The sequence below is a fragment of the Trematomus bernacchii genome, unplaced genomic scaffold, assembly GCF_902827165.1.
Source record: "Trematomus bernacchii unplaced genomic scaffold, fTreBer1.1, whole genome shotgun sequence".
Lineage (NCBI taxonomy): Eukaryota > Metazoa > Chordata > Actinopteri > Perciformes > Nototheniidae > Trematomus > Trematomus bernacchii.
In genome coordinates this window covers 15,903,081-15,930,594 of record NW_022987593.1, presented here as the reverse complement: position 1 = coordinate 15,930,594, position 27,514 = coordinate 15,903,081, and the positions used below count along the sequence as shown (strand labels likewise).

General features: G+C 41.7%; 2 protein-coding genes across 2 annotated transcripts; one reads left to right on the top strand and one right to left on the bottom strand.

Moving 5' to 3' along the window:
• Positions 1-404: 404 nt before the first annotated feature.
• Positions 405-15,700, bottom strand: pus10 (pseudouridine synthase 10). Its single transcript, XM_034129760.1, has 18 exons — positions 15,600-15,700; positions 13,838-13,972; positions 13,254-13,550; positions 13,084-13,170; positions 11,176-11,210; positions 10,977-11,091; positions 10,309-10,370; positions 9,701-9,746; positions 8,306-8,370; positions 8,129-8,214; positions 6,469-6,594; positions 6,015-6,071; positions 5,689-5,765; positions 5,318-5,373; positions 3,498-3,615; positions 2,455-2,597; positions 1,890-1,989; positions 405-934 (listed from the first exon to the last, which is right to left on the bottom strand). The coding sequence occupies exons 2-18, from the start codon at positions 13,961-13,963 to the stop codon at positions 896-898; spliced, it is 1,635 nt and encodes a 544-aa protein (XP_033985651.1). The 5' UTR covers positions 13,964-13,972; positions 15,600-15,700; the 3' UTR covers positions 405-895.
• Positions 15,701-16,627: 927 nt separating this feature from the next.
• cct4 (chaperonin containing TCP1, subunit 4 (delta)) lies at positions 16,628-26,424 on the top strand. The gene is made up of 13 exons (XM_034129761.1): positions 16,628-16,927; positions 19,088-19,140; positions 19,229-19,318; positions 19,722-19,830; positions 20,439-20,703; positions 21,315-21,447; positions 22,395-22,534; positions 23,198-23,294; positions 24,444-24,554; positions 25,033-25,163; positions 25,586-25,820; positions 26,047-26,160; positions 26,254-26,424. Exons 1-13 carry the CDS (start codon positions 16,810-16,812, stop codon positions 26,266-26,268), a joined length of 1,611 nt encoding a protein of 536 aa, XP_033985652.1. The 5' UTR covers positions 16,628-16,809; the 3' UTR covers positions 26,269-26,424.
• Positions 26,425-27,514: the final 1,090 nt, after the last annotated feature.

Here is a 27,514-nt window from a genome sequence, read left to right as displayed (position 1 = left end):
TGTGCTAGAATTTGAAAATACGCAGCCGAAAAAAATCTGCCACTTCGTTCAGACTTCCTTACAGAGCCCCTCCTCCAACACACACGAACGCGCACATGACCAATGAGGGCACGAGATAAGTTTGTGCACAGATGGAAGGCTGACAGGCAGGTAGGCCATCCAGTTATTTTAGCCGGGCCGGCTCAGATGATTGGTCGTGCTTTTCACAGTACTACGGCTTCCACAGGTGAAATTTTTTAATGGATTTATTGTCAAAGCATTTAATATATTCATTGCTATCGGGATGTTAAGAGCATTCCATGGAATATAACCAAAAGTGTTTCTGAAATAAATTACATACCCCACCTTTAAGCAAGATTAAACTTGAGAGTACAGAAAATAAAACTGGAGACGACACCATGGGATCAAAATCAAATCTGGCATTTAATGCAGGTTTTACAGGACTGCTATCAAGGCTTTACACTTACAGTCTTGTTACAGAAAATAATCACAACAGAGAAACTAGGGCTGGGTGAAATAACCCTGTACCAGGTAGTAATAAAACCTCCACACCTGTGTTCAATGTGCTTTAAACTCACATGATGGGTATCGAATAAAGTAGAAATAAAAAGGAATCAAATAAAGAACTCTACTTGTGCTGGTGTTGTACATTTTCAAACGACAACCAGCTGTAAAGATGATCACTAGAAAGTGTGATTGAACATTTTCTGTGATAAAACTAAAGAAGCAGTCCCTGGAGTTTTGATGAAAATGCAGCTGGTAGGTGCTGCTTCCTCTTCACCTCTCAAACAGCTGTTCAGTCTCACTCTCTGGGGACGTTTCGTGGTGCGTTCAGGGACAACGGTTCCACACAGAAACAGAATTGGTCCGTTCTCACAGCTCAGAACCAGGACTCTCACTCTGGGATAGACGGAGGCCAGTCCACATCCACAGACTGAGGAGGGAGGAGACACACACACACAAAATGTTTGCTGGGTTACAAGGCAGTGATCATCAAAGAGCATATTTTGCTAAATAAAGGTTTGTAAATTGCCGATTGTTTCAATGTTATGTCACTAGGGGTCATCGCAGTCATCTTCTCCCATCAAGGATTCCTTTATTATTCCTCTTTAAGGAGATTTGTAATGGGAGGCGAATCATCCACAGAGGTGTCATAAACATACCCACTGATCATAACCACAATGAAACAGTTTCACCGTTAAAAAAAAATCAGTGTTTTTCTAAATTAAGTTTGGCCGGCACAGGACGTTCCTGAGGAGCTGCTTAATGGATGCCACTAAGTTTTTCTAAGATTGTTTTTCCTAATCATTTAATATCCAGATGTTCAGGAGGTTTTTACAGGGAGTCACACTACCCACATGTCGTCTCCTCTCGAGAACATTGGACCCTGAAACATTGAACAAAGCCGTTTCAGGTTGAACTATTGTGATGCTGTTTGGCTGAAGCTCACTGTAGGTGCCATAATGCTACTTAGCCCAAGTTCATTATTTGTATTATTTGGTTACGTCACTGTTATTTGTTTGTTGAGCACTTACGGTAATTGTCACATGGGTGTGGTTTGTCTATCACCTGTTTCATGACAGAGGGTGAGCTTGTGCTGTCATTTTGACCGTTTTGTCCATAGTTACTGTGTTTTGATTTTGTTTATTACATTTCGTAAAACTATCTTGCTTCAGTATGGACTTTCTCTTTGTGAACGCGTCACAGTTTGTCGCCAAGCTTAGCCTCTCGGCGACTCTAACTGAACTGGAAATTGAGCCGCCACACTCACCTTTCCTCCGCTTGTTCCTCTAATAACTTCATATCCAGACACTCAATGACTCAAACCCTTCATCAGGTTAAGATATAGGTTTAAAAGCATGCAAAATGTTTTATTAGTTTCCCCTCACCTCCACGTCGAGCTCCAGGATGTCCGTGTCTGTTTTCAGCAGCTCACAGAGGTTCGGTTTGGTGCGGCCGAAGTCTCCGTGGACGAACTCTTTGATGTAACTGAGCGGACGTTCAGGAGCATTTCGTCAACAAACAATCAGAAAACGTTAATTAAAAAAGTACTTTCCCTAAAGGCGGTTTAAGGAAAAAAAGTAAGCGTCATGTTTACGTTACGTGAGGATATGTGTCGGAAAACATTGTTACTGTTAATATGTACATTAATTATGTGACCATCTATGTTTCCTGTAGTTATTGAATTGCTCTTTTTACGGCACTGTTAGTGTACAGTTTTATTATTATTGTGCTGCTGTGTTTATTCGGGATGAATAAAACCCATCTTATCTTATTGATAAAAAAAGTACATTTACTTTCCCTAACGGAGGTTTAATGATCTGTAATCTCCAGAATGTAGGGAATATGTACAGAAGTATACAACCTTAATCATGTACAGAAGTAAACAACGGAAGATTCTCGTATCTTCCTGATCCTTTGAGTGGAGGAGAACACAGCGTGACGTGAGGATACGTGCCGGCCTGCGTCTTCATCTCCAGGTAGAAGTGATGCGAGTCCAGGAAGCGAGTCTTCATGCTGTGAACGACTCGAGGACGGACTGCCAGCGCCCGCCGGTGCAAAACCCTCAGAGGAGTCTTCTGATCCAGAGTCAGATCCTGGAGGGAACAACTGTAATTATTGTGTGTTTTTGTATATTTTAAGTTTTTTATGTTGTCTTTAAAGAGTCTTTGAGTACCATGATAAGCACTATATAAATATAATAGATAGAGATAGAATAGAATGGGAGGGATGAGACCCTCTTTAATGGTCTCACATGCAGAGCACACAGCACACACAGTGACATGTGTTCTCTGCTTTTAACCCATCATAGTACCAGGAGTCTAGTACTAGGAGCAGTGGGCAGCTAGTGTACAGCGCCCGGGGAGCAATGGGAGTGGGGGGGAAAGGGGGATGTCCGGTGCCTTGCTCAAGGGCACCACGGCAGGGCAGGAGGTGAACTGGGACCTCTCCAAGTAGAAGTCTGTACTCCATGTTTAGGTCTGGTCGGGGACTTGAACCGGCGACCCTACAGCTCACAGTCCAAGCCCCTACTGACTGAGCCACTGCCGGACGTAACATGTATTATTGCTATTATTACCACTGATTTCAATTGGTGGTCGCTCAGTACCTCTATTGGAGATTTGCAACCTTTTAAAATCCAGTTACAAACTCAATTTAAAAACATTTAACACCACGTTTAAAATGTGGAGTAAAATTCAGCTTCTAAACTTGACGTACAACTGATCATCACACAAATTCTAATTGACCAAATATAAATGTAGCACTTGGAGAGGACTGCCACAAAAACAGAACATTACAAAATGTGGGGAAACATAAAAAGGGGAACAAATAAAATAAAGGGAATGTATAAAATAAAGGAATAACGTGTGTGTGTGTGTGTGTGTGTGTGTGTGTGTGTGTGTGTGTGTGTGTGTGTGTGTGTCTGTGTGTCTGTGTGTCTGTCTGTCTGTGTCTGTGTGCGTGTGAGTGTGTGTGTGTGTGTGTGTGTGTGAGACCTTGATGTCGTCCATGAAGGCGATGTCTTCACTCTGAATGGGTTTCAGGGTCCAGACGAGCGCCGTGTACGACTTGGTTTTGTCCTCCTCGCCCTCCTTCATCTTCCCCATGGCCTCCCTGAGGGAAACACAGCCGTCAGCTTCTGTGCTTTACATTAAATATTATAGATAATCATTCATTAACTGAAGCTAAATATTTAACAACGCAGGTGCAGGAAGGAAAATGATAGTAAGGTTAAATATTCTCAGGAACTGGAAGTCACCTGCTTTTCAGTTATTGTTAAAGTGGACCTATCATGCTATATTACAATAATATAGTGTAGGACCATACCTATATAAGGCATATGTATACTTTTTTCTTTTCAAAATACCAAACAGATCATGCATTGACATTTTTTAGATCTGTTTTAGCAAGGGCAGATTCTGTGAGAACAGCACCACCTACTGGCCTGGCATATGTACTACAGCGTCTCCAGGGCTTTCGAACGGCAATGTCCGTGGCTGTCTCCTCCTGATTGGTGGAGTTGGCCCAATAGCCGTAGCGCCACCGTCCTGACGTCAGGACAGTGTTCAAATCTGGATCAGTTTTTATCAGATCCGTTGCAGCCCCTTTTTTAGAGATTTGGGTATGGAGGAAAATAGAGAGGGTTGTGTTTTCTGACACTTGGTGAGTTCCCTGGAACACCGGGGACACATATTCATGTAGAAAAGACGTACAAAAGTGCATTTTGCATGATAGGTCCCCTTTAAAGTGAAAATGGAAAATTGGCTTAAGTTTGGGATGTTTAGTGTTTTAATAAGTCTTAAAAGGTAAGGGTAAGGTGGAAGCAACAGAATCCAAAGCACTGTGAGGTGGATTTTACTGGTTTTAAAAGTCGTTATCTGTGCTGAGGATCCTTTTACTTATTTTTTTAAATGATTTGTTATTCTACAAAGACAAACATTGGATGTATTGACTTGTCACAAAGGGTTAGGAGCACTGTTCGAAATGGGGGGGAGCCAGGGGGAGCTTGGCTCCCCCGAAGAGGGAGGGAGCTCCCCTGAAGGCCGACTTTGAGATAAATAGGGGGAGCCCAAAACAATCGTGCATATTTGTGTCACACAGATTAGAAATGTTGAGTTTCTGTAAATAACAATTCTTGAAATAAATAATAGTTATTGTTCATTACAGTTTCTGAATATTTGTTTTATATTTGTGAATATTTCTGGGTGTTGCCATCTGCACGTGGCGGCGCTGCATTCTTTACGCTACTTATGTTGCTATGGTTACGGCGGCGATGCCGGAACGGTATTTGAAATGTTCATATTGATATTTTTTTAACTCTGGCTTTGTAATAAAAAATATGGCAAAACGAAAACAGCCAAGCGTTGCAGCTTTTGGATTCACAAGCAAAGAAGCGAAGGAGTCTAAAAATGACAACGTGAACGGAACAACTTTTAGTTGGCCGGCTGTAGCAGCGTTAGGGTCGAGTTTGACAGCTCCACACCGAGGGAGAGGCCTGCCGATGCGGAGCCTGAAGAGGCTTCAACAACGGCCACAGCCGCCGGCGTAGTGACACCGCCTGTAGTAGTAGCAGAGTGATTTTATAGCAATTGATCGAATCCGCGCTGCTGCGCCAGTCAACAGAGCGTGCGTGTGACATATTTAGTAGCAGGATGTGCACTGAAAAATAGGGCTCCCCCGAAAGCAAATGGGTAATTCGAACACTGGTTAGGAGCGAGCATTGGGGGAGAAGATCATATGTATTGTAGGTGATGTATTTCTGTTATGAACAAGACGATAATAAAAGGTATTATTTTACAGTTTCATATTTTCTCACCTGGACACAATCTGCAGGTCTCTCACTTTGATTTTGTCTGAAGAATTGTTGATTGTCTAAAAAACAAAACAAGACAAGGTTAGTGGTCGAATATAACATTTGAGGACACAAACGCAGCGTGTGTGTAGCTGTCACTAATGAGAGAAGGATTATGAGTTTAAATCAGCTTCTGTTGAAACCCTTTGTTCCAGAGGGAAATGTCTTAGATCTTAACGACTCCAAGTAAAACAAAAAGTAATCAAATTCTGGCTGAAGTTGTTCAGATATTAAGCTTGGAAACAAAGTGTTAACTCCCCCTAATGAGCATCAGAGAGGAGATATAAGGGAAGTGTTTAATCTGTAGTTTGTGAGCTGATGAAGATGAAGATGACCTCCTGCAGCAGCTTCATCTCCGCTCGGCTCAGTTTGGATCTGTGAGGATTCAGCAGCTCCATCGCAAACGGACGACCTGACAATTCAGAGAAACATGTAAAAACACTTCATTTGTTATGCAGTAATAAAAAGCTCCTCACAACACGAGGAAATAAGCCATTCTGATAAATACGTACTTTTTAATTCAGGACTTATAATTCAGGGTTTTTAGACTGTTTTCTTAAATAAATAATATCTTCTTCTCTTCTCTCTTCTTATCTATTGTTATATATTGTCCATTATTGGTTATAAAGTGATAAAAGTGTAATAAAACAGTGAGTCTCACCGGTTCCCAGAGTCCGGACGTCCACATCCTCTCTGCCAGACGAGGAGAAATTAAACCCTGTGAGAGAATAAATAAAGAACATTATCACTTACCATACTAAACTCTGTCCTCCAGCTGCAGATACTCAGAGCTTCAGATACTCAGAGCTGCAGATACTCAGAGCTGCAGATACTCAGAGCTGCAGATACTCAGAGCTGCAGATACTCTGAGCTGCAGATACTCAGAGCTGCAGATACTCAGAGCTGCAGATACTCAGAGCTGCAGATACTCAGAGCTGCAGATACTCAGAGCTGCAGATACTCAGAGCTGCAGATACTCAGAGCTGCAGATACTCAGAGCTGCAGACACTCAGAGCTGCAGATACTCAGAGCTGCAGATACTCAGAGCTGCAGATACTCAGAGCTGCAGATACTCAGAGCTGCAGATACTCAGAGCTGCAGATACTCAGACTCACCTTCAGATCTGAAGGAGGAGAGGACCGACTCAGCGATCAGCTCCTCCACCGACGACTCCATCCTCCGCTCACCGTCGATCACCCAGGGAGTCTGAGGCAGGCTGCGGCTGTACTTGTTGTACCTCCCTGAACAACAGAGAGAACATCAGGAACAACATCAGGAACAACAACAGGAACAACATCAGGAACAACAACAACAACACCAGAGGCCTGTACTACGAAGCCGGATTTTCTTAACCTGGATATGTTTGAGTTAGCCGGTTGGCCCAATCCAAAACATACGCTCTCGCTAAGCTGTCCTACGACGCTGGTTATCAAGTGGATCGCTCAAGCCAGCCGTGTCCTATCTAGTTAGGTGCGCGTTCACATGAAAGGGGTGGTATTTGGAGCATTCGACCAATCTCAAACACGGACAACCGTACTGACAGCGCAGCGTCATACTTCCTGAATGAAAAGTGAACTTTAATATTAGTCAAATATGAAGAAGTTAAACTTTAAACATCCATGACTTAAACACTTTACCCAGGATAAAAGCCACATAGCTGCACCTGCAAGGTGAATACAGCTGGTAAAAGAAAAAGTGTTTGAATGCGTACATTAACAGGTTTATGAAATCACTGCCCCGTCTAAGACACGATCTGACTTTAATTACATTTGACTCGAGTGTTTCGTCAACTTAATGTGTTTCTTAAAATAATACTTCTGCATACAGTATGTGACACTGTGAGTGTTGCACGGCCAGATACGGCTCAAGAAGCTGACTCAAATAAGGAAATATATGATACATTATGATGTGATATGATATGAATGATAATGGGACACATCGACGTCTGCACTCACAGTGCCGCGGACTGTACTTAATGTTACTCTGATCCGGTTACTTATGTCGTGGCAGATATTTAAGTAAGCTTTCTTAACGCTAATGTTATAATAGTCAGATTGCTTTGAAGATGGGAGGGGATATTCTATTAATTTTCACGTTCACACAGTCAGTTGATTTTTGCCGGCCGTCTTTCCTGCAACGGCAGTTTTTCTGTATTTCCTCTATCCTGTAATATGACTTGATAGCTTTAAACTCTGCACACGGAGCTCTGATTGGTCAGCAGGCGGTGCTTTCACTGAGTTGATCTCTGAGCCTGCCACCTAACCTGCTCCGGAGGAGGTTAGCCGCTCAGCATAAGTTACCATGGAGATCTAGCTCGCTAAAAAGAGAACCAGCGTCGTAGGACTGGAAAGCCCGAGTTTTCCCTGAAGTTAGCCGGCTAAGCAAAAATCCGGCTTCGTAGTACAGGCCTCAGGAACAACAACAGGAAGGACAAAAAACAGAACTTATTGTCCCTCCCTGAACAACAGGAACAGTAAGAAGACCCAGTTTCCATTGTGTGTTTATGTGTGTTGGGTGGGGACAAAGACTCTGTTTGTTCATATAATAAAGGAGCTTTATTGCCATGACTATATCTAATAAATAAGTAAATAAAGAATAAATAAATGTGAAGTAGTTATAGCTGAAAAATAATGTAAATATGTTTTAGTTTTTAAATGTCATTAATATCTCTCCCTGTGTGTGTGTGTGTGTGTGTGTGTGTGTGTGTGTGTGTGTGTGTGTGTGTGTGTGTGTGTGTGTGTGTGTGTGTGCGTGTGTGTGTGTGTGTGTGTTTACCTGCTACAAACACACACTGGTGGAGGCACTGGACGTCCTGCGAGCTGCAGCTGCTGGTCGGCCTCGCTGGTGGACAAGCGAAATGTCTGACAAATAAAAACAGCTATAATTATTTCAAACAGCACTTTATTAATTAAATAAATAAAGAACTGTAAGATCTGAAAGGGGGAAACTTACGTTAGAAATTTGGTGTCAGAAATCTTTTCCAGAGCTTTGACCACCGCCATCCTGGTGAACACCGACTGCAGGAAGAGAAACACACGTGTTTTAATCAGCGCTATAATATCTGTGCCTCACTGAACCGGTTAGAGCCAGTATTTTGTTTATAAAAAGGGCCGCCTCATTGTGACGTCTGTAGTCAATTAGGTGTAAAGGACTACAATTCCCACGACGCCTCCGTCACAGACACTAAGATGGGCAACCTGTCGGAAAGACGCCGTCGAGGCACAGTTTTTAACCGTAAAGTTACAGAAGCCTATCCTTAGAAAGAAAGAGAGAAAGAAAGAGAGAAAGAAAGAACACCTAAGTTGAGTTTTGCCTCTTTTGTTTGATTTGTCTTGACTACTGTAAAGGCCTGTTTTCTTTGTTGAATGTGTAAAAAGTGTATTATTTTATTTAGAGTAAACGCAAAACACAGTATCATCACACCACCGGAGGCTAAGCAAGTCATCCATAAACTAATCTTATGGAAGGAAACGCGTTAGAAGTGTCTGTAAAAGGCATCCAAGTGGCTTGGATAGAAAGCAAGGAAGGTGATAGAACCTCTAGCCCAGGGGTGCCCACACCTTTTCAGCTTGGGAGCTACTTTTAAAATGACCAAGTCAAAATGATCTACCTACAGCCCAATCTGTGGCCCCACGCAAAGTCATGAGGCCCTCTGTGCCGCAAGCGTCGACAGGGGGTGGGGGTGGAGGGGTGCTAGTGAAATGCGAGGTGAGGTCCCACGTAGTCTGCATGATCTGCGTGTAGGGAGGGGCGGGCCTGTCTACCTACATTAAAAATGCTACACATATATTTATTTATATATATACTGAGTATACCTTATGTTGGTGTACCTTGCATAACTGCATGAACCCGTATGGCACAATACAACTCAGTACATGTTTGGTCATTACGTCAATTTTATACCCTTTCTTTAGTAGAATTGTATAAATTGGAAGGCTAACTAGGTAATCAACTGGCGCGGTTGACCATGCGATCTACCCACACTACCTTTGCGATCGACGTATTGGGCACCCCTGCTCGAGCCTTTCACTAACTATTCAGGAGGAAGAGGAACTTTCTGGTAGTGTTGGTCTAGAAAGACTGACACACATCGCTAAGGGCAAGCGGAAGGACTTTGTTCAGCTCTTGGAGTCGTATATATGCACATTGTGAGGGACTGCCTCTGAAAGGAAACTGTGAAATGATTTTATTTTATTTGTAGGCCTATGCTTCTAATACTGGTGCAAGTTGAGTGTGTGTGCATGCGTGTATGTGTCTGTGATGTACATGGGTTTTGGTTATTGTTCAAAGAGAAAATACCAATAAAACAACTATTCATTAAAGCATGTCCCTCTGTTGCTTCCTCACCTGTTTGTTCTTGGTGGGTCTGAAGCAGTCAGCACACGTTGTCGCTCTGTGAGGAAACAGGAAGTGGAGCATCGTTTAAACACACGTCTATCAAGTGTTAAAGATCAGAGGTCACCTGTGTACTCCTGGTGATCTGTTGGGAAAATACTGAATGTACTCTTCCAATATGAGAGTAATATGATAACAAAGGTATCCCAACTGTAGCTGTGTACATGACAGGATGTATGATCACCTAGAAGAGCATCAGGACTGTTTTAGGCATATGATAGCTATGTGATTAACATGATGATTCAGCCTCTATGGAGAGAGACATATGACAAGCATGATCATTTCTGACGTGGAGCTAATCTGAAGTAAACATTGAATACTGCTTTCTATTCCTCCATCTTGTGACTGTGTAACTCCCTCTCTTGGATATCAGCATGTGAAGGACACTGTTCAGGAACTAGTTGATGCTCTGGATGTGATGACTACTTCCATTCTGGAGAGGATCACAGATACATGGATCCTGAGATTGAAGATCAAGCCGGGGACCAGGGAGGTTTTTCTAACATTATGAATAAAAGAAGATGTATTGTAGGGAGATCTTCAGAGGGAGGAGGACTCACAGGAAGTGGCAGTCAGCGTCCGTCTCCTTGTGGATGAACCCCACAGAGATCTCAAACAAACTCTAAAGAAAAACACAAAAAACAGACTGTTGTTTTAAATATATACACTTGTATTATTTGAATGCGTTATAGGGAGAAAACAGGAATTCAATCTATTGTATACATTTAAATACATATCTATAATAACTACATTTTCAACTTAAAGGTGGGGTAGGTAAGTTTGAGAAACCGGCTCGAGATCGCTAGAATTTGAAAATACACAACCGGAGAAAATCTGCCACTTCCTTACAGAGCCCCTCCTCCAACACACACGAACGCGCACATGACCAATGAGGGCACAAGATAAGTCTGTGCACAGATGGAAGGCTGACAGGCAGGTAGGCCATCCAGTTACTTTAGCCGGGCCGGCTAAAATGATTGGTCGTGCTTTTTACAGTACCACGGCTTCCACAGATGACATTTTTTTTATGGATTTTTTTGTCAAAGCACTTAAAATATTCATTGCTATCGGGATGTTAAGAGCATTCCATGGAATATAACAAAAAGTGTATCTCGAGCCGGTTTCTCAAACTTACCTACCCCACCTTTAATTTTGACTTGTTACCGTATGAAAAAAAAAAAGAATATAAAAAAAAAAAAAAAAACCCGACTGAGTGTTTCTGACGTACCCTGGCAACCACAGCGACACCGCCGATCTCCTTGGCGACCAGACCCTGCAGGACCCACTTGAAGGCCTCCTTCACCTGCACCACGTCGTCCTTATCCACCGCCATGCTCTTCTCCCTGAGAGAGACAACAAGAGGTTAAACTACACCGTGACACTGGACTGATGGGAGGTTTCAAATGGAGAAGATAAGATTCGCTCACCTCAACTCCTTCTTCACATGCAGCCAACAGGAGTGCTGCAGGAGTAAAGACAAAATACATGTTATATTACTTTTCATTAAGCTGATGCAATGGTCTTAGAATAGAAACACCCATCAAGAGGCAAACTGAACATCTTATTATGTCAACATATTGCAACATATTGTCCTCGAAAGTTTTGGAAGTGTTAACTCTCCACCTCCAGCTCTTGAGCTTTTTTCAGCTCCACTCAAATGAACCTCACCTCACAATTTATTACATGGCTTAGTTGAATACTCGATTCTGATTGGTCAATTCAGAACACGTGACACGTTGTTAATCCAGAACAGACAGACCGCTGTCAAGGACTTATTGACCGTTGTTAAGGACGCTCACATCTGCACAAAGAAGTCCGTTCGATTTAACTCTCTAGAGTTTGGCAGTTTCGAACTGACAAGACAAGAGCGACAAGAAAACAGAGGAGAAGTAACGGGGCAGAAACCCTCCTTTTTACGCAACAGTCCAGCCATAGACATTAAACGGCAAAACCTATTCAGTTGCCAGTTCCTTTGGCATCAGGGCAGGGATATCTAGATACTTTCCAAGGTTTGACATAATGAATTGTGCTACTTTTAAAGCAAGCAACGATGTTTTCAAATCTGTAATAAAAAAGGTCCTCAAAAACGCTATCGAAGCAGTTCCTGCCGTTGCCACGTTAGTTCAAACGGTAACAACGGACTATTTTTCTTAGCAGATGCATGTCATTTTAAAGTGGACCTATCATGCTATATTTGAATAATATAGTGTAGGACCATACCTATATAAGGCATATTTATACTTTTTTTCTTTCAAAATACCAAACAGATCATGCATTTTAGCCATGCCTCATTTCGCTCAATTTGACATTTTCTAGCTCTGTTTTTGCAAGGGCAGATTCTGTGAGAACAGCACCATCTACAGGCCTGGCATATGTACTACAGCGTCTCCAGCGCTTTCGAACGGCAATGGCCGTGGTTGTCTCCTCCTGATTGGTGGAGTTGGCCCAATAGCCGTAGCGCCACCGTCCTGACGTCAGGACAGTGTTCAAATCTGGATCAGTTTTTATCAGATCCGTTGCAGCCCCTTTTTTAGAGATTTGGGTATGGAGGAAAATAGAGAGGGTTGTGTTTTCTGACACTTGGTGAGTTCCCTGGAACACCGGGGACACATATTCATGTAGAAAAGACGTACAAAAGTGCATTTTGCATGATAGGTCCCCTTTAAATAAATAATAGCCTACTATTTTTTAAATCAATAAAAACATTTTCTAAATCGATAAAAAGCATTTCAATTAATATTGGGAGTCATATCGTTACTTTGTTGAGAATGTGGCTTCGCGCCGGGCTCCTGATCTGCCTGTCGGGTGTTCTTTTCCCCATAATGACCGCCTCGCTGCACATTATCCCTTACTTAACATGTTAGTGATAAAACAAAATTATATAATATTCTTTGGAAAGAGCTGTTCTACATAACTTCTTTTACTTTTGATACTTTAAGTACATGTTTAAGATAATAATTATTTACTTTTACTTATGTAATGTGTTTAATTCAGGGATTTTAATTGTAATGCAATATCTTCAGACTGTGGTATTTATACTTTAAAGAGGCCTTATTGTGCCTTTGTGTTATATAAGTTTGTGTGCATGTAAATGGTCTGCAAAGGCTAAAATCCCTGTGTTACCTCCAAAGGGAGTTTCTCTCCCACACAGATATTAAAAAAAATAGCTTTTTGAACATTAAAGCATTGAAACATGTCACAGTAGAGACAATAAATACAAACATGACCCTGAAAATGAGCATAATATATCTTCTTTAACCAAATCAAAGTAGGGAGTACTTCTTCCAACAATGGTTAAATCACACACACATCAAACACACCACACACACACTGACCTCGCGGACACACAGCTGAGCGGGCAGAGACACAGACAGAACCAGAGTTTCAAACTCGTAATTTTCTGCCTTCACCTTCTCCGCTATCTGTGAACACAAAACATCAAGATCATCTGACGCAAGATACAATCTGACAATGTGTGTGTGTGAATATGTAACTGCACACACACCTTCACGGCCTGAGACGTGCCACAGAGTTCCTGTAGGATTCCCAAACACACCACACACACACTCGGCTCCTCCGTCAGTTTCTCCTCGGCAGCGGCTTCCTCTGACGGAGCTTCAGTCCCGCTGAGCTCCAGTTTCGCTCTTTTGCTCGGCGGGTCATCGGCTGGTTCATCAGCTGGTTCTGGTACTGTTGCATCATGGGATTTGTTGTTTTCTTCTGTGGAATCTGCTGCTACTGAATCTTGGGATTTGCCGTTCTCTGTGTTCCCGATGAACGCTTGAAGTTCTTTGAGTGTTTCCTGGTGATAAATGACACGATGCAGGATGGATCAGCAAGTTACTAGCAAAAGAGGGTGCACATAGACTGATTCATATTTTTTAAATATTTGTTAATGTTATCATAGTTTTCTATCTGTGTTTTTAACTTTTGTTTTACTTTTATGTACACTATGCACCACGACACCAAGTCAAATTCCTCGTACGTGTGAACCTACCTGGTAATAAGCCTGTTTCTGATTCTGATTTATATGAGGGTGCCCCAGGACTTTTCAAAGGCTTATAATTAAGTCTAGCAGGTGAGTGTTACCTGGTGGGGCTTCCTGTAGGCGGCCTGGACGCTCACGCAGCAGAACCTGAGGACGCAGCGAGCGCAGCAGCCGGCCGACAGAAGCTTCTGGACCACGGGTTTATCTTTCTCCTTCAGAGGCAGCATGACTCCAGTCTGCAGGAGGGGGAAGAGACGATGGTTAGGAAACACAGGATGATCAGGGCTGGATCACATGACAGTTAGTGACTAAGTATGCATGTCGTATACAAACAAAACTTCTGGTTAAACCTTTCGAAGTGTGAGAATTAAGAGCTTATTTCCGTATCCTTATATAGCTTCTTTGATATGGACAGATATATAGACACACTTGAAACCTCTATCATATATCTATATACATATCATCTAGATATATCTACCTATCTATATACAACATGCCTTCAGCTTCCATTCCCAGATCCAGCTCCAGTGCTTACACTTAAATAACCTTCTATCTGTTGTAATTGTACTTATAAGTTGGAAGAATAGTTTTGCCAGAGCAACACTTGTATTGTTAATTTCAGCTTGTTAATAATAACATTTTATTTATAGCAAGGTGCTCATAGAAACATGTTAAAATGTATAAATAATTACAATAACAGCACACACACATTTTAAACTACACAATAGAGGCAGTATAGACACGTTGTGCTTGTGCCTATACTGCCTCGATTCCTTACTTCTTACTTGCTACCCCTTTCCCTCAACCTATCCTAAGGGAGTCCATGTACGTAGACACGTTAGTTTAGCTGCTATAGGCTTAGACTGTCGGGGGACACCTTACTTCTTCATCTCTCTGTCTGTACCTGTGTACTCTCATGTTCCGAATAACCCAGCTTCCCCCAAATTTCTTTTTGGTGTCTATCTACGCCGGGATCCTGAGTCGTGGCTGATCCTGTTGCTGTGGTCCTGTGTCCTGGATCCTCTATCCTGAGTTCTGGATTTGAGTCCTGGACTTCGAGTCGTGGCTGAACCTATCACTGTGGTCCTGCCTGACTCTCATCATACTACTTCCCTGATGGCTCCCACAGGATTATGGACATCCTCGTGGATTAATCTTCTTATTATAGACACATGCATTTCCAACATTTGGTCTACCTATGTTGTAAATGTATTATCTCTTCGATTTACACACGGCATCTATTGCACGTCTGTCCGTCCTGGGAGAGGGATCCCTCTGTTGCTCTCCCTGAGGTTTCTCCCATGTTTCCCTTTAAACTGTGGGGTTTTCTCTGGAAGTGTTTCCTTGTACGATGTGAGGGTCTAAGGACAGAGGGTGTCGTATTGTCATACTGATATTCTGTACAAACTGTGAAGTCCACCGAGACAAATGTAACATTTGTGATATTGGGCTATATAAATAAACATTGATTGATTGATTGATTGATATTGTGCACTAATCAAAGAGAAAGGGAACCTGTTCCTTTTTAAATCTGCACATATTTTGGTTCAAAACAAACCCTTCATATGAAATAACATCAATGTATAAGACCTTAAATCATTGCACCAGTATAGTCCTCTATAGATATATGACTGTGACCATTCAAGCTTTTGTGGGAGGAGATTATAAACATTTGAATGGATCTGTACATGATGTATATCATCAGCTTCTGCACGAGAGACTGAAAACAGCCGCTGAAGCAAAACCATGCTTGTTTTCAACCCAGACTCTGCTAAGCTAACTAAGCTAACATTGATCCATAAAGAGAGGTATTAGACACACACAGCACAGCGAGCAGCTGCTCAACACAGGAAACACACCTACCGATCACTGATGTGGTGAATTCACGAAGATATAAGGAAACAAAAACAAGACAGAGCTCAGTTACTTCAGGTACTTGCTAACATGTTTCATCCTGAATGCTATCTCTGCTACAACAGACCAAGATAATCGAAGCCAGATCCGTTTTTATTATTTGCATTATACAGTTTCAACTTTAGAAATAAATTAGAGGCTACACTAATCTGCATATCATCCCCTATTATCTAAATGTACAATCTGGACAAAAAGTTAAATATTTGACACTTAAATAGATTTACTCAAAAAGTGTTCTTAAGTACAATTTTGAGGTACTTTACTTGAGTATTTCAATGTAAAGCAACGTTGTACTTCTACCCCACTTCAGTTCAGAGGTAAAGGGGTGTACTTTTACTCCACTACATGTATTTAATACCTTTAGTTACTTTTCAGATGTGGATGAATGATGTGAAATATAATCAAGTGTTAAATCAGACTTTAGTTCCACCTGGAGTAAATTCACAAGCTACTCTGTAGTATACAAAGTCATTCAAACTAGCTGCACCTTTACCAGCTTTGAGAGCACTTTAATGATCAATCATTATAAAACATATCATATATATTATTCTGAAATGGACCAATCTGCACAATCACTACTTTTACTGTCGCTACTTTATATGTTGATGCTAATACTTTTCTACTTTTAGTTACATTTTGAATGCAGGATTTTTACTTTTACACTTTTACACTCTGGTACTTCTACTTTTACTTAAGTACAAGATCTGAGTACTTCTCCCACCTAAATATCAATATTCCAATGACTTGTATATAGACTGTTCTGCACTATTTCTATTATATCATATTTTATTTTATTTACTTGCACTATTTTATCTGTTTTATTGTGTCGCACTGTTGGAGGAGCCTGTGACCTAATATTTTAATTGTCATAACTACACTGTAGCTATGTACACATTACAATAAAAGCCTGTGATTCGATTCTCTCAGATCGGCAATCGACGCGTGATGTCTTAAAACGTCATCACGTCGCAGTTTGACAGCCTCTTCCTCTCTACGCAGCAACCGAACGCTCTCGAAGGTTCTGACTGCGACACCGGGTGGAAATTAACTTTCTATCTGAGTCCATCCGCAGCCGAACCGCGGTGTTACAGCTCCGGAACATCAGCGATTCCCTTCTCCATTATTCCCTTAACATTTACCACCGATTATTAGGTAAAAAATGCCTGAAGCGATGGGATCAATGAGAGCCTCAAACATGGGGAGAAACAAAGGAGGGGCGTATGTGGACCGCGACAAGCCGGCCCAGATCCGCTACAGTAACATATCTGCTGCTAAAGGTAAGATTGAATAATATCAAATATATGTGAAACTGCTAATATCCTGCACTAAACCTCACATCCTTAAAGTCTAGTATCTCATCTGTGGGTAGGGAACCGTTATTCAGTCTCATTAGCTTCAACCAACATCTCTCTTTTTATCAGCCATATTTTATGATTTAAATAAAATAACTGCTAATTTAGGAATTGTTTTTTAATTCAAACTAATCCCCTTTGTTATTCTGCACATGTGACATGCACCGGTTCCTTATTTCTACTTAAATTGTCCCTTAAATTGGGGTGGCTTCCCTCAAAGCTCTCAGTGTAGCTTCTAGTAGCTTCTAGTAGCACGAGACAGCAATTTTAAAGCAAAAACGCACTACAGTTCATTTAAAATGTGTATAATGTAGTTAAAATGGCTAATATCCTGCGCTAAACCTCACATCCAAGTCTAGTATCTTAGCTGTGGGCAGGGCACCGTTATTCAGTCTTATGAGCCGAAATCTCATTATGAAAAGTCGTTTTTTAGCAGCCTTGCTATGTGATTTAAAGACATAACTGCTAATTTAAGTTGTGTTTTTTTTATTCAAACAAATCCCCTTTGCTATTCTGCACATGTGACATGCACCAGTTCCTTGTTTCTACTCAAATTGTCCCTTAAGTTGGGGTGGCTTCCCTCAAAGCTCAGTGTAGCTACTAGTAGCATGCAGCATGAGACAACATTTTTAATGCAAAAACGCACTTAAGATAAGATAAATTGCTTATAGTGCAGTTGAAACTGCTAATATCCTACACTAAACCTCACATCCTTAAAGTCTAGTATCTTGGCTGTGGGCAGGGCACCGTTATTCAGTCTTATTAGCTTCAACCAGGGCCGACATCTCATTAAGATAAGTCGCTTTTTAAGACACATTATGTGATTTAAAGACATAACACTTTGGCGGCTAATTTAAGAGTTTTTTTTTTAATTCAAACAAATCACCTTTGCTATTCTGCACATGTGAAATCCATCAGTTCCTTGTTTCTACTTAAATGGTCCCTTAAGTTGGGGTGGCTTCCCTCAAAGCTCTCAGTGTAGCTTCTAGTAGCATGAGACAACATTTTTTATGCAAAAATGCACTTAAGATAAAGTGCTTATACTGTAGTTGAAATGGCTAATATCCTGCTCACAGCTAAACCTAGTATATTAAGCTGTGGGCAGAGGACCGTTATTCAGTCTTATTAGCTTTAACCAGGGCTGAAATCTTATTAAGATAAGTCGTTTTTAACAGCCTTTTTATGTGATTTAAGAACATAACATATTAGGCACTAACTTAAGAGGTGTTTTTTTTAATTCAAACTAATCCCCTTTGTTATTCAGCACATGTGATATGCACCATACTTTTGTTTTAATGCTCATTTAACTCTATTTTGGGTGGCTTTCAGTGTAGCTTCCAGCAGCTTGAGACAATATTTTTAATTCAAAACGCACCAAGACTCTTGTGTCTCTGCAAGATGCTCATGACTCGACACAATCTCAGTTTTAGCTCGGGGGCCTTAAGTGATGCACACTGAGCCATATATGGACCGGAGCTAAGCTGCAAATGAGACTGTAGTCAAATGTGTTTTTATATTATATACTGGGTTTTTCAATGAATAAAACTGTAACACAGGAGGATACATAGGCACATACAATCATAAAAGTGCATCACAGATTTCAAGAGTTATTAGATGTCTAGCTGATGAACCTGATGGCCTTTTTGAGGGATGCATTTCCCATTTAATTTTGTTGGTCTTGCTTGTGAATTATTGATGTGCTTTGTTCATTATATTATCCTGAAACCTGGAGATGCAATGTTGTCTAAGACCAACATTTATATTAAAAGACACGTTATTTATGTCAGCTTTATTTGTTGAAGCAACCCCAATAAACAAAAATGGATATAGTGGATTTTGATTCATCCTCCCTATGAGAACCATGAATGTTGAAGTTATTATTTTCATATATGACACACATACATATTGAAGCCTAAAGATGCAATATTTACTATGTGTACTAAGACCAAACGTAACAATTCAAATCTGTTTTTCGTGTCAGCTTTATGCGTTCTAGTAAAATAATGTGTTTTTGATTCCTCATGCTTATGAACCATGCACGTTATCATTTTCTCTATACTGACCCATCCCTTGTTTGTGTGGCAGCTGTTGCAGATGCCGTCAGAACCAGCCTGGGGCCCAAGGGCATGGACAAGATGGTCAGTACACATATTTCTGTCTCAATGCTAACTTTACCCAGCTGTTGTGTCATACTCGTGATCCTAAAGCAGCTGCTCTTTGTCTCAGATCCAGGATGAGAAGGGTGATGTGACCATTACCAACGATGGAGCCACCATCCTGAAGCAGATGCAGGTCCTCCACCCGGCCGCCAAAATGGTACGTAGCACTGTCTGATGGTGTGGATCCTTTTGCATCTAAAACATGGATGCTCCCTTTTTTCTTTTTCTTTTTTATAAAGCACCATTTACAGATCTATACCTTTTCAGTCTCATCAGCTTCAACCAGGGCGGAAATCTCATTAAGAAAAGTCGCTTTTTAACAGCCTTATTATGTTATTTAAAGACATAACTGCTCATTTAAGGGTTTCTTTGTAATTCAAACTAATCCCCTTTGCTATTCTGCACATGTGACATACACGTTAAAATATGTATAATGTTGTTAAAATGGCTAATATCCTGCATAAAACTCTCCCATATGAGAGGTTTGACCTGATTTGAGATACATATTGATGGACTGCTCATTTAAAAGTTGTATTTAATGTTATGTTTGTGTTTTGTAGCTGGTGGAACTATCCAAAGCCCAGGACATCGAGGCTGGAGACGGCACCACCTCTGTGGTTGTGATTGCTGGAGCGCTGCTGGAGGCCTGCTCCAAGCTGCTGCAGAAAGGTAGGAGCTGAAACACATTGAACCAGACACAAAACTAACCCTTATTCTAAATGCTTATCTCTGCAGTTGTGCTTTGCTATGGAGGACTGATGTTTCAGCAGTTTAATTAGCAAACATAAGTGGAATGAATCACAATTTTCGGCAGTATCCACCTGTTTTTCTGCTCAGTTTTATTTCAGGCAAGTTAGTGGGGTAGTGAGAGGGGAAAACTGTCATGTTGTCTGCATCAAAGACTGTTGATTAGACTGTTTAGTCTCAATCTTTAGAGCTAAAACCAGATAGTATTTGGCATTTTTTGTTAATATAAGAAGTACTTTATTTATGCCAATTTGGGAAATGTTTGTGTTGCTGCAGCTGCAGCATAAAAATACATGGCATTGTACAATATAAATTAAAAGACAAGAAATAAACAAGAAAGTAGAAAATATACATGTTGAATTTACAAATTATTAACAATAACAAGATATAAAGCAAGGTATTATATATAACACGCATACATACATGGTTGTTCAATGACTAGTACAATCAAGCTACAAACACATTTGACTTATTAGTGTTGATTTGAATAGTTCTCAGTACTCATGTTTGACATGTTATCCCCGGTTCAGGTATCCACCCCACCACCATCTCTGAGTCCTTCCAGAAGGCGGTGGAGAAGGGCGTGGAGGTTCTGACGGGGATGAGCCGGCCGGTGCTGCTGAGCGACCGCGAGACGCTTCTGAACAGCGCCACAACCTCTCTGTGCTCCAAGGTGGTGTCGCAGTACTCCAGCCTGCTGGCGCCCATGAGCGTGGACGCCGTCATGAGGGTCATCGACCCTGCAACCGCCACCGGGGTCGACCTGCACGACATCAAAATCATCAAGAAGCTCGGGTGAGAAAGAGGGAGATATAGTAATAGTAATAATAATAAATCGTTATTTAAATAGCACTTTTCATAAAACTCATGCAGCTCAAAGTGCTTTACAAAATGACACATCACAAGTTAAAAACAAACGTACTTATCTTCTTCCCTCTTACAAAGGCGCTCCTGCAGTCTCTTCCTGCTGGAGCGTAAGAAACAGAGGAACAGTAATGTGGAAAGCTCTCCTTTTATTCAGTCCTAGTTGTCTGATCAACTGGGACGGAGAGCGTTCCTACATATTTATCATATCCCAGGATATCCAAATCCAAAGATTGAGGCTGCTTGTTCTTTACTTGAGTATTTCAGGTGTTCACAGGTTTCTGGTGTGATCACTTTTAGCGTTAAGATAAGATGTACTTTAATTTTTTTTGCAGCAGCATAAAACAAAACCAGGCATTGCACATAATAACATAATCATTTTTATATTTTAAGAGGGATAAATCTGATGTTTGGTGCTGTGTTTTAGATGGCATTTAAGAATTCGTTTTTTTTAATTCATGACATTTAAAGAGGGATTTGAGTTCCACTCCTGTCTGCCTTCAACGTAATAATCTATATTTTCCTCTCCTCTTGTTCTCCAGCGGGACCATTGATGACTGTGAGATGGTGGAGGGCCTGGTGCTCACTCAGAGGATCTCTAACACCGGGGTGTCCCGCGTGGAGAAGGCCAGGATCGGCCTCATCCAGTTCTGCCTGTCACCTCCCAAATGTGATGTGAGTCACCTGATCAATATCAGTATCATATTGTATGTTAATGTAGGTGTTTATTTTTCAAAAGAGATCAGAAACAAGTTTGCAAATTACATCATCAATTTGAGTTCCACTGTTGGAAATGCATCAGAACACACACACGGGCTAACACCAGAACACACACACGGGCTAACACCAGAACACACACACGGGCTAACACCAGAACACACACACGGGCTAACACCAGAACACACACACGGGCTAACACCAGAACACACACACGGGCTAACACCAGAACACACACACGGGCTAACACCAGAACACACACGGGCTAACACCAGAACACACGCACACACGGGCTAACACCAGAACACACGCACACACGGGCTAACACCAGAACACACGCACACACGGGCTAACACCAGAACACACGCACACACGGGCTAACACCAGAACACACGCACACACGGGCTAACACCAGAACACACGCACACACGGGCTAACACCAGAACACACGGGCTAACACCAGAACACACGGGCTAACACCAGAACACACACACTGTTACAGGTACACACACCACTCTCTCTAAAGGACCCCCTCATTAGGAGAAACCACACACACTCCTCTGCAAACTACACTCTGTGTCAGTAGTCCTCCGGGACGATTATCTGATTCAATTTTTATGTTTTGCTACAGCGACACCAGTTTGTTTCTGGGAGACATTTTCCCTCTGGTGGGACGGATGCTGGAGACACTGGGACACACTATATATTATTTTTAGTAAACACACACACACACAATATAAATAAAATACATTTTATTTATATAGTGCTTTTCTCTGACTCAAAATCGCTTAAAAGAAGCTTTAATTATAGAAGCATTCCCACATTTTTAAACCTCTTTCTGATTGGCTCTGATGAACTCCTGTCATGGTGTTCCTCTCCTGACGTGCTGTGTGTTTTTCGTGCAGATGGATAACCAGATCGTGGTGTCAGACTACGCCCAGATGGACCGTGTGCTGCGGGAGGAGCGCGCCTACATCCTGAACATGGTGAAGCAGATCAAGAAGGCCGGCTGCAACGTGCTGCTCATCCAGAAGTCCATCCTCAGGTACACACGCTCACACACGCTAACACCAGAGCACACGCTAACACCAGAACACACGCTAACACCAGAACACACGCTAACACCAGAACACACGCTAACACCAGAACACACGCTAACACCAGAACCAACACCACAGCACACACGAACCAACACCAGAACACACACACGACTAACACCAGAGCACACACTAACACCAGAACACAAACACACACTAACACCAGAACACAAACACACACTAACACCAGAACACACACACAGAGCTAACACCAGAACACACACGAACCAACACCAGAACACACACACTAACACCAGAACACACACACTCAGTTTCACTCACACACAGGTACACACACCACACTCTCTCTAGAGGACCCCCTCATTAGGAGAAACCACACACTCCTCTGCAAGCTACACTCTGTGTCAGTAGTCCTCCGGGACGATTATCTGATTCAATTTTTATGTTTTGCTACAGCGACACCAGTTTGTTTCTGGGAGACATTTTCCCTCTGGTGGGACGGATGCTGGAGACACTGGGACACACAATATATATTATTTTTAGTAAACACACACACAGAGAGAGATATAACACCAGAACACACTTTGCTATCCCGGGTTGATGAGGAGAGTTCAAATGCTTCATACTAACGACTAACCGTCCGTTCACAGAGACGCTCTGAGCGACCTCGCCCTGCACTTCCTGAACAAAATGAAGATCATGGTGGTGAAGGAGATCGAGAGGGAGGACATCGAGTTCATCTGCAAGGTGAGCGCTGTCCAAATACTCAGATAAACATTAATATACCTGTACAGCTGATATGTTTAAGGTAGTATACATGTAAAGACACTTTTCCCAAATTGGGATCAATAAAGTTTTATCTTGACTTATTTTCAACTTGGTATTAAGATAATGTATTTTTTACACACATATTGTCATGGTCGTCTTATCTTCTTCCCTCTTACAAAGGCGCTCCTGCAGTCTCTTCCTGCTGGAGCGTAAGAAACAGAGGAACAGTAATGTGGAAAGCGCTCCTTTTATTCAGTCCTGGTTGTGTCGTCAACTGGGACGGAGAGCGTTCCTACATATTTATCATATTTTGTTTAACATTTTGAATCTTTTATTTAATGATCTATACAAAGGGTGTCAAACTCAAGGCCCGGGGGCCAAATCCAGCCCGCGACTTCATTTCATGTGGCCCCACAAGAGCTTGCAAAGAATATAATGTTTATTATACGGTTACATGCTGCTTTACAGAAGCACGTTGCCCATAAACTACATGTCCCACAATGCATCTCAAATTGGGCTTTATTTCTCAGAATTACTTTTAATTTAAAAATTAAACTTATTTTTTTGTTTTTCCAGAATGTGGCTTTTCTTTTTAAATCATTTTGTGACATTCTCACTGAAGAGACTTGCAATTATTTGCTCTAGACTTCTGCTTTCAGACGTAGTTAATTATGAAGTTATTACCCTATCAGATAATAATCCAATGCAGAGGCAATAAAGTAATATAATACATTATTTTATATATATATTAAATATTTATATATGTATTTTTATATAGTCTTAAAGTTACAACCGGCCCTTTTAGTGCAACAATAATGCTGATGTGGACCGTGATGAAATTGAGTTTGACACCCCTGATCTATACTGTCAAGGTTTTATATTGAAAAGAAGACCCCATGTTCTTGTGTGCTTGTTGTTTAGTTAAGGAAAATAAAAAAGATGGACCACTCTGTTAAACTATATATGTACACTGAAGTCAAGTTTGTATCTTCTTGGTCGAATGCACTTATTGTAAGTCGCTTTGGATAAAAGTGACTGTAATGAAGTTGAAATGTGATCCAAAAAGAAAAGAAAAATTCAAATGTAAACAGTGAAGTTAAACCAACTCTCCCGTCTTCTCTCCTGCAGACTCTTGGCACAAAGCCCATCGCTCACATCGACCACTTCATCCCAGAGATGCTGGGATCAGCCGAGCTGGCAGAGGAGGTCAGCCTGGACGGATCCGGAAAACTGGTGAAGGTACGCATCGAGAGGAGGCTCTGTACTGACATCTAGGACAGTTTAAAATCAATGACGTGTTTCCCTGGCTTGAAAACGATGTAAATAAGTTAAAGATTTCTTAAGAAAAGTTTAAAATAATATGGTTTTAAATGCAAAACTGAGTGACTAGTTCAAAGGTTAAAAAGGTTTGAGTTCATAAGCATGTTTTACTTGCTGTGTATGTGAGTTGGCAGTTCTTTAGAGAAGGTTAATATACTTAAATGTGGTTAAAAACTGAAAGTTAATGAGCATAGTTTGTTTACTGTCAGCCCGTGTAGTTCACATCCAAATTTGATATATACCTGTCAATCTTTGCTTTCCTTATTATAATTTGAATGTCGTAAAATGGTCAGCCAATACGATGTCATTCTCAAGAAAAGGGGTTGCGCTTAGTCCATCTAATCTATAGACATTAACACCTCCAGTAAACGTTGGATGTTCCCCCCCCCCCCCACAGATCACAGGTTGTGCCAGCCCCGGGAAGACGGTGACCATCGTGGTGCGAGGCTCCAACAAGCTGGTGATCGAGGAGGCCGAGCGCTCCATCCACGACGCTCTGTGTGTCATCCGCTGCCTGGTCAAGAGGAGGTCAGTCACTACTGCCGAGTTTATCTACAGAGATAAAATCCTGATGCATGTTTTAGGCACAGAGTACAGGAACAGATTCCCTCTTACAAAGGCGCTCCTGCAGTCTCTTCCTGCTGGAGCGTAAGAAACAGAGGAACAGTAATGTGGAAAGCTCTCCTTTTATTCAGTCCTGGTTGTCTCGGCAACTGTGACGGAGAGCGTTCCTACATATTTATCATATCCCAGGGAAAAGATTTAGGGTGCTTGTTCTTTAATATTTTCAGGTGTTCATAGATTTAGCCTCCCTTCCCATTTCTGACTGCTTGTGTTACTTGACTCATTGGAATTACTTTTTTAAATGTTCCCAGGTTTCAGATATTACCTGACCTTTCTTTTGGGCACACATTGTGACATATTGTATCTTTCCTCACCTCTCCTCTCAGGGCTCTGATTGCCGGAGGCGGCGCTCCAGAGATCGAGCTGGCCGTGCGTCTGGCTGAATATTCCCGCACCCTGGCCGGCATGGAGGCGTACTGCGTGCGGGCGTACGCTGACGCCCTGGAGGTGATCCCCTCCACGCTGGCTGAGAACGCCGGGCTGAACCCCATCTCCACCGTGACGGAGCTGCGCAACAGACATGCTCAGGGAGACAAGTCGGCCGGCATCAACGTCCGCAAGGTCTGCTCTCCTTCCCCACCTTACATGTCTGCCTCATGTTGTTATTGTATTCATGTTTCTGTGGTGTTAGTGTGTGTTTGTTCTGGTGCTAGCTCTGTGTGTGTGTGTTCTGGTGTTGGTTCGTGTGTGTTCTGGTGTTAGTTGTGTGTGTGTGTTTCTGTTCATGCTTTTGTCAACGTTATGTTTTGTTAATGTTTTTTCCTCTGGTTCACTTTGTGTCCCACAGGGAGGAATCTCCAACATCCTGGAGGAGCAGGTGGTGCAGCCTCTACTGGTTTCCATCAGCGCTCTGACTCTTTCCACAGAGACGGTCCGCAGCATCCTCAAGATTGACGACGTGGTAAGACTCAAGCTGTGGATTAAACAGTTTTTCTGGCTCGGATCACTGCTATCCAGGTTTATTCTAAAGTCTGTTTTCTTTGTGTTGTTTCAGGTAAACACCCGATAAAGAGATACGAGTTTGTCCACTGAGTTCTGTCCACGAAGCCTGCTCGTACTGCATGGACCAGAGGACTCTGTCAACGTCAGTCTGTTCAGATTTCCACTGTAGTTGTTACGTTGAGTAATTTAATAATAAAGGCTTCTTTTTTTTGTTGACACTCCAGCTGTTGCCTGTGTGATTCTGTTGCCTCGTTGTTTTAAATTCAACCTATGGGTAGTGGCCTTCTAGAGAGGGTCATGAAGTAGTAGAAGTTATACAATTCTCGTTTCTTAATGCCGTTTCACAGGATTTTAAACCCCCATATTACAGTTCAGATCGCTACAAGCATTAGTAGGTATGTTTTAGGGCTTTTCCCCTCCTGTACATCTGATAAAAAGGATCAACATAACTTCACGTCACTAGCAAGCCTAAACACTTAAAAAAATGAGATCTCACAAGAAAATCTAAGAAATAAAAATGTTTCTACTTTTTTAAGGCAGGTAAGTTTGACAAGAGAAATCTATGAAATGAAAAAGTAGTCATAAGTGCATAATGACATGGCATATCATGCATTGCTGTAAATAAACTACCAAAGCAGTCAAATAACAAACCCAAGACATACATGCAATAGAAACCCATTTAATTAAAGGGAACGTTTTTGTGTACATTTAGCTGATATTACTTTTACCTAAGTTAGATTTTATTACAGTTGTATTACTAGCAGTGGAACTCTTCTACCACTTCTAAAATATATAACACTTAATTATTTATGCAATCATCCTGTCATTTCCTGTCCCGCTACGTCACTTCCTTCCCAACCAAGCACCGCTCCGTTGCTAAGGAGTCCACCTGCTGCCTAGTTACCGAAACAGTTTTCAGCGCGTGGATTACAGACTGATTTATCGCAAATGATCTCGTTTTTGTCCCTTTATTTAACATTTAAACTACATTAAAGTGGAGGAAATACTGCGTCGTCATGGCAAACGCCCACCGGACCAACGTGCTGGTCACTTCTTGCCTGAAAACGCCGGTAGATCCGCACACCAAAGCGCCGTTAGCTTCTTACGAGCGGGGGAGACGAGTGCTGCCACACACAGATACCTGTTTAACGGACAACCGGGACTACGAGAGGGAGGTAAATACAGTGTAAAGTAACTACGTACATGTACTGAAGTACTGTACTTAAGAACAATTTTGAGGTACTACTTTGTACTTCTACCCGACTGCACGTGTATGATGAATGATGTGAAATATAATCAAGTGTTAAATCAGA